General features: G+C 34.4%; 1 protein-coding gene across 1 annotated transcript; it reads right to left on the reverse strand.

The window, feature by feature from the left end:
- Positions 1–2878: 2878 nt before the first annotated feature.
- LOC117612208 (glycine-rich RNA-binding protein) lies at positions 2879–4006 on the reverse strand. Its single transcript, XM_034340969.1, has 2 exons — positions 3806–4006; positions 2879–3518 (listed from the first exon to the last, which is right to left on the reverse strand). Exons 1-2 carry the CDS (start codon positions 3917–3919, stop codon positions 3102–3104), a joined length of 531 nt encoding a protein of 176 aa, XP_034196860.1. The 5' UTR covers positions 3920–4006; the 3' UTR covers positions 2879–3101.
- Positions 4007–14786: the final 10780 nt, after the last annotated feature.

Below are 14786 nucleotides of genomic sequence, written 5' to 3' on the forward strand. Positions count from 1 at the left end.
TTTATAGATTCAGTAGAGAGAGAGAGAGAGAAGAGAGAGAGAGAGAGATGCGAAAGTAGGGTGTATGCATAGGGTGGGGAGAGGAGGCTATTGGGCAATGTGGAAGAATTTGTGTTGGAAGGGGTGGGGGACGACAAGTAGGTTAGCTTTTTTTATTTAAAAAAAAATTAATTTTTTAATTTTGTTAGTTTTAAAAATATTAAGTTTTTTAATTATAATAAATTGACGGAATTGTTCTTAAATTTAACGGAAAGTTTAACGGAGTTAGATATAGACGATACATTACAACACTCTCTACAGTTTAGGTAGTTAATAATAAAAATTAAAAGTTCAAGTGGTAATAGTGTACATGTCTAAAAGTTCAAGTAGTATTTCTGCAAATTTCTCGAAAGAAAAACATCAATGAGTTTTTTTTTTTTTTTTTTTTTAAAGTCGGAATTAGAGTTTATTAGAAACTTACAAAATGGCACAAATATACAGCATACAAGTGAGACTTGACAAACTGAGCTCGGCAACAAGGCCAGAAGGCAAAATGCCGACAAGCAGCATAAGGCCATCAATGTAACAACAAAAGAACTTGGGTTCCCTATACAACAAAAAAAAAATTTGGGCTCCCTATACAACAACAACAACAACAAAATTGGGTTTCTAATGAAGTCTAATTTTTTGGTGTAATCGACCTGGTTTTACTTTGGAAGGTTTTTTTTTACTGTATTGGTTTGGGCTTATTGTTCTAGTGAGAGCTGAGCTATATGTTCTCAGAAAAAGCTATGAGCTACTTGGGCTTAAATCTGCCATATTTACCTAGAAGTGTAGCCCCAACACACTTCCACCTTTGACAAGGGAAGATAGTGGAGTATGAAAATGATAATGTGTAATGGAAGATAGGAAGACTTTTTCCAGTCTTACTATTGTCACCATCTGAAAACCATTGAAAGTTCAAAAGTTTAAAGTTCAAAAGTTTATTCCCATTAAAAGATTACTGGAAAGTTTTGATAGCAAGTTAGAAATCATAATTTCCTTCTTCATCGTTCTCTTTAGAGAATGACAAGCATATCCGACAATCTTTAGTATCGAATCGCATATTTACTTATCTGAAATGAATATTGAAATGATTTTGATTTCCGATTCTCTTTGTTTATTAACATATAGGTGTTATAATTATTATAAGGTTTAGTATCACAAAACGTCCTTAAGGTTTACGAAACTATCATATTGCATTCTTTTTTTTTCTTTTTTTTTTGATCATTCGTGATCCTCGAAGTTAGTATGTGTGATCACAAATAGTCTCTGCTATTAAGTTCTATCAAAAACTTAGTTAATTTGCTGACGTGGCATATATATATCACAAAACATCATGAGAAACACGCACTTATCCCAAATGGCCCATGCGAGATTTTTTAATTTTTCACTTAAAATTCATAAAATTCTAGTTTTCTTTTTTAAATTATTTAAAAATATATATTGTATTTTAAATACATGTGACACTATATTTTTGAAGATGTTGGCTCCACATATATGCCGCATCAACAAATTAATGAAGTTTTTAAAAAATAATTTAAAATTCAAAAATTTTAAAAATAAAAAAATCATTTATAGAAGGATTTTAACCTTGAGAACCATTTATGAACCTTAAATCCTTGGTTTTTTAATTTTTTACTTTTATGAATTTTAAATTATTTATAAAAAAAATTCCAATAGTTTGTTGATGTGGCATAGATGTGAAGCCCATATCTACAATAATATGGTATCACGTGTATTTAAAATTCATAAAATTTTAAAAAGAAAACTAAAATTTTATGAATTCTTTTTAAAATTTTATGAATTTTAAATTAAGAAATTTAAAAAATTTCTTATAGACCATTTGTGATAAGTGCGTAAACTTCAAGAATGTTTTATGAAATATATATGCCACGTCAGTAAACTAATAGAGTTTTTTATGGAACCTAAAGGCATGGACCATTTGTGATTACACATAATAACATTAAGGACCACGAATGACCAAAAACAATTAAGAATGCAATCTAATAATTTTATAAACCTTAAGTACGTTTTGTAATATTAAGCCTTACTATAATTCATAAAATTATGTATGTTCCAAGTTAAAATCCGTAATATAATACCACATTGAAATCCCTAAACCTCTAAAATTATTAATTACAGATTGAATCGAGCGAATACTAGTCTCATACTTCTCCCATTCCAAGTAACTAGAAACCAAGTCAAATAATTGAAGATTTGGCCGACCGCCATCCAGATTCTCTGCACTAAATTCATCCCATTAACACTCGAATAAAAAAATTACAGGAAATTAAGCTCACGACCGGAAAGTGTCCCTACTGGTTGGTGGCAAAAGATATTTTCATTAATTAATTAGATTCTAAACTCATAAATCTCAAAGATTCCCCACCGATTGGTGCCGATATATATTTTCAACGCCACGCAGACGGTCCAATGATTAAAAAGACAAGCATAGATAGAAAAACCCAATCAAAAAAATTTCAAATAAGCATAAACATGAACGGCCAAATCCTATACAAGTTACTTGGTTCTGAAATTACTAGATTAACCTGAGACTTCGATTCGAATTATTACACTCGTATTCAGTTCTGTATGGGCATTATTGCAAATTAAACCCCTCAACCCTCGTGGTTAAAACTGTTGTAGAATTCTAGTGTTACACGTAATAATTACTGTGCCAACAAAAATAAATTAGTAAAATTCACCACACTACTATTTGAGCTCTTTAACTAGAAATTACTGATTTAATAGATCCGAAATATTAGCTTAATTAAATTTATATTTTAGAACAATAAACGTCAATTGAAATTTGCTTGCATTTTGTAAAGGAAAATTTAAAATGAAAGAACACAGGAGATATGCGAACGAAGAACTATACTTCATTTCTCAAACACCATTTTTTTTTTCTTTGGGAACAAAAATACAGGAAAAAGTAACATAGTCATCGATCAAAATTATCGAGCGCAAAGAACACACCACCATCAAACTAGAGAGATTCAGAGAACCAGATCCAGAAACCACCTAAACCCTAGAACATATCAAAAAAGCAACACTAAATTCCCAAACCCTAAACCTAAAATTTAACTCCTCCAGCTGCCGCCTTCAGAGCCACCGCTGCCCCTGGAATAGCGAGCGCCGCCGCCCTCACCACCCCCATAACCACCTTCACGACGGCCACCACCGCCATATCCACCACCTCCACTGCCATATCCACCACCACCGCCTCCACGGCTGTAGCCACCACCCCCGCCTTCACGCCGGCCGCCACCTCCGTAGCCACCACCACCGCCATATCCCCCGCCGCCGCCTCCGCGGCTGTAACCTCCTCCGTTGCCGCCGCCGCCGCTTCCACGAGACTGAGCCTCGTTAACGGTGATGTTACGGCCGTCGAGGTTCTGGCCGTTCATGCCTTCGATCGCGTCCCTCATGGCCTTCTCGTTGCTGAAGGTGACGAAGCCGAAGCCCCTGGACCTCCCGGTCTCACGGTCGTTGATGATCTGAAAACACAAAAACGAACCAAATCGAATCAGATCCGTCCACATAATCATAACAAATACACAAAATAAGCGAAAATGAAAAGGAACCGATCGATCTTCAATCTTTGGGAGAGAAAGATGAAGATGAACGTACCCGATTTTGGGAGTGAGTAATAATAAGAATCATATAGTAACAGAGAATCATAGATCAAGTAACATAGAGAAACAGAAGATCAAGTAGCAGAGAGAGAACAACAGATGGCCGCGAGGCCGAATCGGGTCAGATCCGATCTCTGCGTCAAACGGACCTTCGATTCGATGATCTCACCGAACGGAGAAAAGGCCCTCTCCAGCGCATCATTGTCGGTGGCCCAGGCGAGCCCTCCGACGAAGCAACGGAACTCGATCTCGGCAGAGGCCATTGCTAAAAAGTAACCGGAGAAAAGAGGACTGGAATTTTTGTAAAGGAAGAAGAGAACAAGAGAGCACGAAGGACAGCTACGCCCAAAGCCTCGTTATATAGAGCCTCTTCCCCCTCAACTAGGGTTAGCTTGTTTGGTTACTCGGGTTCAAATCCAAACCTATGATGTTTGGTTACGGGATTAATAATATCTCTATCCCGGTTTTGAAATCATTATCAGGACACGTCATCTGTTTGGTACGTTTTTCGCTGTGTGATTTGTTTGGTTCGGAGTTATTTATCCTCGTTTCCAAACCGGGAAAGGATAGAGCCGTGGCATTCGGTGCGTTACGGACTCTGGTTGAAAACGATAAAATATAAAAATATAAAAAAATAACTGGGACGGGTTATGGGTGGGTTCCACACATCACATTATTGTCCCCGCTGAGATATTTTACTGCTTGGAAAATATCTCGCGAGTGTAAGTACGGTATTACCCTTGTCCTTTGCAAGGAATTGCTTGTGTGGCCCTAGGTTGGTATCTCCGCGCCTCTGACCCTTTTTTGTTTTTTTAATGCTTTGGCGCTATCGATATGGAGAAATTCTTAACGGATATGCACCTGTGATCACATCATATGGCCTCACATGGAGATACTATTGTATGTGATAATGCCTAGTGGTATTATTTTACGTGATAACAAATACGTGGTGTTATTAATTTATTTATATTTTAAATTTACAGTCGAACGTTAGTTTCAGAATTTTATAAGAACAAGAAGATTTAAAAGGGTTTCGTAATTCAAATGGTTATACTATCATCAATGAGGTGTTTGTTAGATTGATTCAGGCTTTTAGTGTGCTCTCAAGTAGTTATGAATTCAAATTCTCATTATGTTTGAGGGTGTAAATTTCTCCCTCCACTTTTTAACTTTGACAAACAAAAAAATACTCAAATGATTACGCATTTGGACTGAAAGTCATATATATTTGAATTTCTCTCCCCCACTAGTGTAGTGGTTTGGAATATTTACTTTTTCAAGTAAGGTCCTAGGTTCGAGTCTTAGCATCTGTGTAGTGTGTGTGAGTTTAGTATGCTATCGCCCTTCTCAATAGAAAACGTTCTCCAAAAACAAAAAAAACAAAAGACAAATAAGAAAAATCGGATGCCCTGTGCGATGCCACCACTTTCACCACCCTATTGTCGACCTGTTTCTCCTACAGTACATGGGTTTCTTTGCATGAAATTTTTTTATTAATTTCTTTTATTTTATGATCTGCAGGCCCAATCAGAGTTCTTGTTCATTTATTGATCTTATGGGATGTTATTATTCTTGGCTATATATATGGGCCTGCTGGTGTCAGTTTTTATGAGTTGATTGGAGAGAAGTGAACCTTCCTAAGGCCTAGCCCAAGATTGTTTAAAATTACAAGGGTTTCAACTTCAAATCACAAATGGGTGCCCATATCATAATCACCCACAACAAATACATGCATAACGCATTTCCAAATACCCTGTTTAAGCATGGGCCTCCTCTACTGCCTATTTTCTTCGCATTATTTTGCGTTGTTAAGAGCTCACGATTAGAATGTTTTAAAAAACTGACTTGTAAGTGAAGAGTCTTTTAAGAGCTCTTAAAGCACTATAGGATATGTTATTTTTCCAATGTGGGATATTGAGTCCTAACATTCTATCATGCTTTCATACCCAATGTCCTTGTTGGCCCACTCTATCGACACTGACCCGATGGTAACCTTTTCCTTCCTTTGAAGCAGCTTTACCCAACTATCAGTATCCAGTGACTCGATATCATGCCCATTCATAACACCTATCATTTTAATCCAACCTATAGGTTCCCTCTTTCATTGAATTGGGCCTAGTTGTGTGGTGAAACCAGGCTTTGATATCAATGTTAATAGCCCATTGGTAGAACTTGCCTCTAAAAATATACTTGTAAGGGAAGGGAGCCCAAGAGCTTTCACTCTAGGATATGCTATTTCTCCAATGTAGGAACTTGAGTCCTAATATTTTAAATCAACTAGTCAATAATTCCAAACACAAACATCCTTAATGTGTACAAACAACGTAAAAATGATAGATGGTGATAGCGTTCTAAGCTCGAAACTCCCGTCCTAATAAAAAGAAAAAGAAAAAAAAAAACACAGTTCTTTTATGCTTCGCCTCAAGTACGACAAACCTTTATTTGGGTCGGGCTCTATGCCTCTTTAAGTTTCAAATAACAATATGATCAACCAACCCATTCTAAATTGCTTAAGCCCATCTAGTTCTTGTTTTTAGAAAATCGACTTGTAAGTGAAGAGTCTTTAAGAGCTCTTAAAGCACTATAGGATATGTTATTTTTCCCATTGGGATCTTGAGTCCTAACATTCCATTATGCTTTCATACCCAACGTCCTCGTTGGCCCATTCTATCGACACTGACCCGATGGTAACCTTTTCCTTCCTTTTAAGCAGCTTTACCCAACTATCAGTATCCAATGACTCGATATCATGCCCATTCATAACACCTATCATTTTAATCCAACCTATAGGTTCCCTCTTTCATTGAATTGGGCCTAGTTGTGTGGTGAAACCAGGCTTTGATATCAATGTTAATAGCCCATTGGTAGAACTTGCCTCTAAAAATATACTTGTAAGGGAAGGGAGCCCAAGAGCTTTCACTCTAGGATATGCTATTTCTCCAAGGTAGGAACTTGATTCCTAACATTTTAAATCAACTAGTCAATAATTCCAAACACAAACATCCTTAATGTGTACAAACAACGTAAAAATGATAGATGGTGATAGCGTTCTAAGCTCGAATCTCCCGTCCTAATAAAAAGAAAAAGAAAAAAAAAACACAGTTCTTTTATGCTTCGCCTCAAGTACGACAAACCTTTATTCGGGTCGGGCTCTATGCCTCTTTAAGTTTCAAATAACAATATGATCCCAACCCATTCTAAATTCTTAAGCCCATCTAGTTCTGCAGTTGAGGCCAGGAAATAACATAGAGAATTTGGGCCGGCCGAGTTTCCTAATTAACATTTTTTTGGGTCAATATGCAGCCCAATGGTGAAATTTGATTATTTGCTTAAACTTTGTCCTGGCCAGCCAACACAGTAAAACAAATCTGCTAATTGTATGAAGGTAACTCCACAGTAAAATGTTTCACGTGCACCAGTTGGAGTTATATATATATTTTTTTGTTCTCAACCACCATCCATGTGTGTTACTTTCAAACCTCCATCATGAAAGTGTAGAATAATGGAAGGGACTTTAGGTGTTGGAGAAGAAAAGGGACCAGTGAAGTGATGAGTTGGGTGCCACATAAGCACTACCTGAAAACCCTACTTATAACACTTTTTTATATGGTAATTTTGTTGTTGTTATATACTGATATTGATATTCTGATTTGTCTTGACAAACATAATAAACTTCGAGTTGCTGCAAAACTAAGTTGGTTGTGCATGTGCAAATGAATACACAAAAAGTTTCTTTTGTTTTCTTTACACCTAAGCACACACGTACGGATATACGTATAGACAATACTGAACCATCTCCTATATGACATTATTACATCATAATTGTGTTTATATACAATATTTCACTCTCGATAGTTACATACAAGTCTATATAACATAGAATTTCATAGTCGTAGTTACGATCGAATCTGTTCATTAAACATAATCAATATAATAATATTTCTTATTTACCCATAGATGTTATGTTTGGATTTGAATCCACTGAATGGATAAGTCGTCTATCCCTAATACATACTAGAGTAATATTGTCTCACTATAGTGTAGAATCCAATATGATAATGCGATGATATTGACTTGTCTACTTTGTCTATGCGTTACATTCCTCAACACCCCACTCTCATAAATTCAAAATCTTATAAACAAATAGATTTGACCACAATCAAGAGATTAAAGATAATGACACATTGATTTGTTTTTCTTTCTTCAATCTTAGTTTCAACATCAAACAAACAAACATTTTATGAGTACTTTTTTTGTCATGGAAAAGGGATAACCAATTCCAGTTGGTCGGGGTCAAACGTTTGTGTAATTGATTTGTATGATTGATTGACCCTCTAATTTTATTTTTTATGTTTATGGGAAGTTGACCTTCTAATTAATGTAATGTGCATTTTTACGTGATTTATACACAATCATTAAGTTCTATAATTTTGTTGAAATACACGCTGATTAAGTTAATATAAAAGGAAAAAAATACAAAAAAAATTGGGGGCCATTAATTCCAATTATTGATCATAAAATGATGTGTTGATGAATTTAGAGTTATTTACATTAACTCTTCCTGAGGTTTTCGGTTTTTTCAAGAAACCTCCTAAGGTTTTAGAAATTACACAAACACCTCTTGAGGTTTCAAATTGTTTTCACAATACCCCTTTGCGTTGTTTTTTAATCCAAAGATTGATGATTTTAAATTAAAAAAATGTATTCGAAAGACAAAGTCAGCCTTTGAGATTAAATTGCACATACATTCATTGACCTTTTTTTTTTTTTTTTTTGGAGAATACATTCATTAAGGTTAATTTTGTCATTTGCATAAGATTTTATTTATTTATTTATGAAATCATTTATTTTTAGACTAACAATCAACAAAAATGAGTTTTGTTAAAGCAATTTGAAACCTCAAAGAATGTTCATGTAATGTTTGAAACCTCAAAAAATTTTGTAAAAAAACCAAAAATCTCAAGAAGTGTCAGTGTGAATAACTCATCAATTTAAACCACCTCCCACCCCTTTAACCTCCCATAAACGCTGTGTTGTTGTTGGGTGACTATGATAATCAGAATTTCTGCCAGACCTCATAAATTTTGTATCCCTAATATGGCCCTTATGTCTATTTCTGGTGAAACATGGCCATGAATGTTTGTCAATATGTTTGCCCCACCCTTCTAAGGACATTATAATCATTGTGATGGGCAGAATGGTTCCTACATGTGGAATATTGGACATTCCCTTTAAAAGAAGCAATAATTATAAAAAAAATTTTAAAAAAGGAAGTAAAAAGGAGGACTTAATCCATATAATTTTGTTGCTACAAGGACTCAATATATAATGTATACATACAACATGAATTTTTCATCTATGTTAAGTGCTATTTCAACAATCGGAATCATCTATATTTAAATTTCCTTCCAAAAAATTTGTTAAGATCCGAAATTGTTTGGTCATCAAATTCTGTCACAATGGATACATGTAAGCAAAGCACAATGTTCTAGTTTCTTTTCTTTTCTTTTTTTGAATTTTATATTAATTTTTTTATTTTTAAGTTTAGTTTTCCCAGCCCAAACTGTTAAGAGATTTAGATAAATGAATTGAAAATTACATAAAATTCTAAAATGACGGAATTTAAATTTCCATATTTTCAATTTCTAGCAATTGAAGATTTTAGTGTTTGGATTTATTTATGTCAAATTTTGTAAATGACACTATAAAAATTGTGAAATGACGCTTATTTCAGTGGAAATTAAATTTCAGAATTTGATGCCCCAATTTCTAAGCTTTTTTGCTCGCATCATTTAATAAATTCTGCGCTTAAATTGCCAAACAACGGAATTGTCAATTCCTCCTATTAAATTCCCATACTTTTAGCTAAATTTAGAGTTATTTTCCCTCGTCCGAAAAAATGATAGAAATTTTACTCTCTTTTTTTCTTTCACTTAGACATGCAAATAGAATGCGTGGCAGCCACTAACGCAAAGTGCCTATGCTATTGTGCAATCATCTGAAACAGACATGGTATCCACACAATCTCTCTTCGTCTCCAAACTTTATCATACAAAACTCAAAAAGAGAGTAAACGTACGTGGTGTGAGATGTAAAAGCATAATAAATAAACAAAGATCTAAGCAAACGCCCACGTTCACTAAAAGTAATTTAGCTTTGAATAATCTTTATAATTAATTCTTGTTTAAATATTTGTACAGTCGCCCACCAAAATAATATATATAAATGAACATCACATCGCTACAGTTGGATGAACAGGTTGCCAAAGTAAAGTCATTCATTGAATCTCTGTCTAGTATTTAAATCTGGCCCCGCTTTGTTTATAATGAGAATATTTCAGTCTTTTTGATTCCATGTATTATTATCATTATGCACATAAAGGAGGAGCCGTATGAGATGAAAATCTCATGTACGGTTCTGAAACGGAGATTCTTTGAATCGAATGGCGACCGTAACGGATGTCGGCTCAATCCGAAGGAAATTATGCGGAAGCTTTACAGAATTATTATGAAGCTATTTCTTCATGCTCGTTCCAAGTTCGAAGTACCATTTGTACAAATAAGAATCCCCTTAGGGGTTATCTTAATATTAGGATTATTTTATTTTATTAAAAGTGAAACTAAAAGGGGCTAATTTTTTTCTAAGCTGGGTGGAACGGTGTTGGGGGTTTGCACTTATAAACAACAGGAGATGTGAGCTTTGAATGAGAGGGGGACCATGTGTAAAAAAGCGTGCGTTGTGCAGCACAACACAGTGCAGTGTAGTAGCAGACTGCCATCGTTTAGGGTTTTCGTTGAACACTTACAGTGCACCTCTCAGGTTGAGCAGATGTGCAATATGCAACATCTATAATGACTTTTCTGATGATAGGAGGTGTAATTGCACCCCCTTACGCCTGGTTTGGACACCTTTAGGGTTATTAGAAGATGAACCCATTGTATGCTAATAGAAGGAGTGTCATGAGTTTGGTATTGAAAGTTTTATAAATAAATCTAAAAAGAGTGAAAAATTGATGGTTTTTATATTTACAGTACTTTATTTGATCCCACGGTTATAGCCAAAGAAAATCTTTATATATTCTTTGAATTCTCTATCTCATCTGATTGTACTTTGATTGCGGTGAAACTAAACTGATATATTGCTACTTGTCAAGTTTAGTTATATATAATAGACGAAAGAAAGAATTATATCTCACCTCTATGAAAATTCATGATTTCAACCTTACCTATTGTGCGAGAAAAGATGCATGAAAATGTCAAAATTAGGAAGTCAATGGCACACAAACTTTGGATTTTGAAAGACATATACATATTGAAAGCTACATATGTTAGAAGTATTTTATTAACTTACCTATTTCTTTTTTTGAGGATTTTTTCTATTGAAATGGGCGATAATATACTAAACTCACATATACTACACGAATACTAGGATTTGAACTCCTGGTCTTGCCTGAAGAAGTAATTACTCCAAACCACTATACAAATAGGTCCTTTACAACTTACCTATTTCTAAGGATAGAAATCAGATTATGAAATAACTATTAATGGAAGCCCCTTGATGCATAAATAGTAGGAACTATTTGATTGAAGTTTTCAAAGAGTGCCTCCTTAGCTTCAACATAGTAATTAAAAGAGAAGACCATGCCCATACAACATTAGTTTAGGTTTCCCATCTCCATGGAATGTGTCATCATTGTTCACAAGTCAATTTCTAAACAGAAAAAGAATCAAAATTGTACTTAACAAAGGACAAACATGTGATAATCGTATTGAACCAGTCAATTATCTTACCACCACTATACATCAAACACTAGGGATATAATATTGGCAATGAGTAACCATATGGTGGAAATATGAAAAATATGTCATATATAATTTGACCTCCTCTACTCGTAACTCAGTTATTCATCTCCCTCAACCTTTTGATTAATCTTACGGACATAAAATGCAAAAATACGTAACATGGTATATTTACTTATCAAGAATGAGTATTGGAATGATTTCAATTTCTGACTTCCCGCGTTTACTAACACATCAAAAATAAAAAAATTATGTGGGTTTCATCTTAAAATTCGTAATCGAATATCTTCAAAATCGGAAATAGATCAACTAACCAGTTGGGCATTATTGTGCTGTGAAAATAATCGCTGTCAGATTTGCTGTGAGAGAAAACTATTTGGCGTTTGGTAAACTTTTTTTTTTAAAGTGTTGTTGGTATTAATTCATGCATAATCAGAAAATGATTGCCACATAATCATTAAACCCAACGCCTATTCGAAACTGATTCTTGCATAATCAGAAAATGATTGCCATATAATCATTAAACCCAACGCCTATTTGAAACTGATTCTTGCATAATCAGAAAATGATTGCCACATAATCATTCCCTTATAACTCTCTCTCACAATAATTTTTAACAATAAGTGATTTTCTCATAGTTTACCAAATGGGCTAGGCTTCTCAAAATTTTAAAAAAATCACTTATCACCCTAAATAAGCAATGTCAAACCGGCACTAAAGGAGAATAGTTGATCCGATTCCCTGATCTAAACTCCCCAATTCAGGATTAGGTAAGTACACATATCCTTAAGATGGGAACTTATGTATTAGGTAAACATTTATTTTGACGAATTCTTAGGATGTGAACAGTAAATAAACACGTGTATAAATACATCTAATTAGTTGTTAAAAGTGGAAATTGAGCAGAAACGTGTGGGTTTAGCTAGATGGTGACATTGCAGCCGACTTTTAGAAAAAGAGCAAAGCAAGTGCATCTTATATTATATATTGCGGCAAGTGGTGCGCCTCACTGCACTTACCTCATGAGGAACAAGAAAAAGTGTGGTTGACTCGACTGAATTGATAATTTGGACAACTGAGAAAAAAGAAGAAAGAAAAAAAAAGCGCAATGGCAAATTGGCAATGCTCAAGGATTTGGTCCACATCAGACTAACCAATTTGCTAATTTGCTAATTTGCTATTGGCTTAGAGCTACACTTGGCGGTCAAAGAAGCTATTTTGGTCTGAATTTATAGCACAAGCAAATAATGCTTAAGGTCAACTTGTGCAAGAGGGTCTTTGGGAGACGATGGATGAGGCTGAGGGTTGAGGGAGAAAAGAAAGGAGGGGATGGGCGGAGGCTACGAGAGGGTGGGTGGCAGTGAGGAGATGGATGCTAGGGTTTGGGGAAGAAGATGAGAAATGATTTTTATTTTTAAGTTATTTTTTAAATTTTATTTATTTAATTAATAATATGTGGACCACGTGACACTATATGATTGGTCTACGTGGCATGTTTATTGCTACGTCAACAGTTAACAGACTTATTAACGGAAAGACTGACGGTATATATGAAAGTGATAAAAAAATTAACTTTATTTATGTAACTCAGACGAAAAAAATTTGTTGTACCAAACTCTAAAAGTGGATAAACTTTACTGTAGTAAACTGAAAATTACCTAATAATAAGGAAAACAAAACCCTAGAGAGGGCTTCAGCAACAGTAGCAGCCACTGAAAACCCGATGGTTGTTTTCGAACAATCTGTGTCTCTCTCACTATTGTTGTTGTTGTTTTTGTTGCTATCTTTAATCATTGTGGCTGCGACTGGTGTAACAAAGAAGAGAGAGAGAGAGAGATCCAAACAGAAAACAGAGTTTTGACCACTATATGGGCGTTTGACCTTTTGACTGGCGCATTTCCTTTCCGCAACTAGAAATCCATTTTGGTAGTGCAGTTAGATATTTCTCCAACCTTTTTGTATTATTTTTCCCTTTAGGGTTTAGGGAATTATTCTACATCTAGCTTTAGGGTTTGCTACATTTAAATTATAGAAAATTATATTATATTGTTGTTTTATTGATCAACAGAAGAAATTAATTACATCGCTGTCAGGATTAGAATAATTAATTATCAATAGATTAATCCTAGGACAAATTAAACTTAGGAGTCATTCCTTCAATACATTTCAAATTGTGAATTGTTCATCTCAATTTTTAGAGAAATGTTATAAGAAGTCAAACATTATTCATTAAAAATTATAAAAATTACGAATCACAACTATGTATACGGCATATTGTATCAAGTGATCTTTTAATACAAAAGTATTTTTCTAGAACGAGATTTTATTGAACACGGTTGTACATATTTGTCATTTATTTAAACCTTCGACTGTACGAGAAAATTTATTTATTAAAAACAAAAATCACTCAGCACTTGCTTGAGCCATCTAATTTGTCCTTATGCATGCTATTTTAACCGAAAACGAAATGTTTTTCATACCAAAAAAAGAAAGAAAAAAAAAACCAATCTCTAAATTCATGCATGTTGAGTGCTCAATATTGAGCCCTAGTTTTAAAAAGTCAATGTACAATTTTTATTTCATAGATTAATTTGATCCCGACCCAAAAACTAGCAGACACAGGCAGGACCACTGTTCATAAGTTGGCTAGCAGAAAGTTGTTTATTTGACCAAAGAAAGAAGGACTCTGAGGAAAACGAAGAATTTCCTCATGTTGTTGTAATTTTGTGGTGTGTGAGGCCAAAAACGAAGTGAGTAGTTGAGCATTATTTGCCGTTCCATGTCTTTCAACGTGGAAGCATGGAGCCAACAGCAGCATGCGTATCGGACTCGGACTGCTGCATGGTCCTTCTTTATAATAACTGATAGTTCAACTTGCACTTGTGTTCTTTTCTTTGTTCCTAACGACGATGGAAATTGCATTTAATGCAATTCAAGAGAAAATTCATTCACACTTGCTTTTCTGTCAGAAAAAATTAGTTGAGACTTGATAGGGATGGATTGCCAAACCAAATCTTGAAATTTTGATCTCAAAAACTGTTGTAACAATATATTATTGACCCCGCCATGAATTTATGTATTTATATGATAAATAAGGAAGTTATAGCTCAAGTGATTAAGAGCATTTACTTATGTACTTGATGTCATGAGTTCGATTTCCCAATATCGCTTGTATCAAAGACCAACAAAATATAACCATGTTACATTGTCAACGGTAATAAATTTTTTTAAAAATATTGGTGAGTGCTCATGAAAACATATAGAATTCCATCCAAAATTTTGGTTTCTTTAAGTTTAACATGCTTTCACTGCTGGATAAAAATGAGAATTT

Source organism: Prunus dulcis, chromosome 8, assembly GCF_902201215.1.
Source record: "Prunus dulcis chromosome 8, ALMONDv2, whole genome shotgun sequence".
NCBI classification, from domain to species: domain Eukaryota; kingdom Viridiplantae; phylum Streptophyta; class Magnoliopsida; order Rosales; family Rosaceae; genus Prunus; species Prunus dulcis.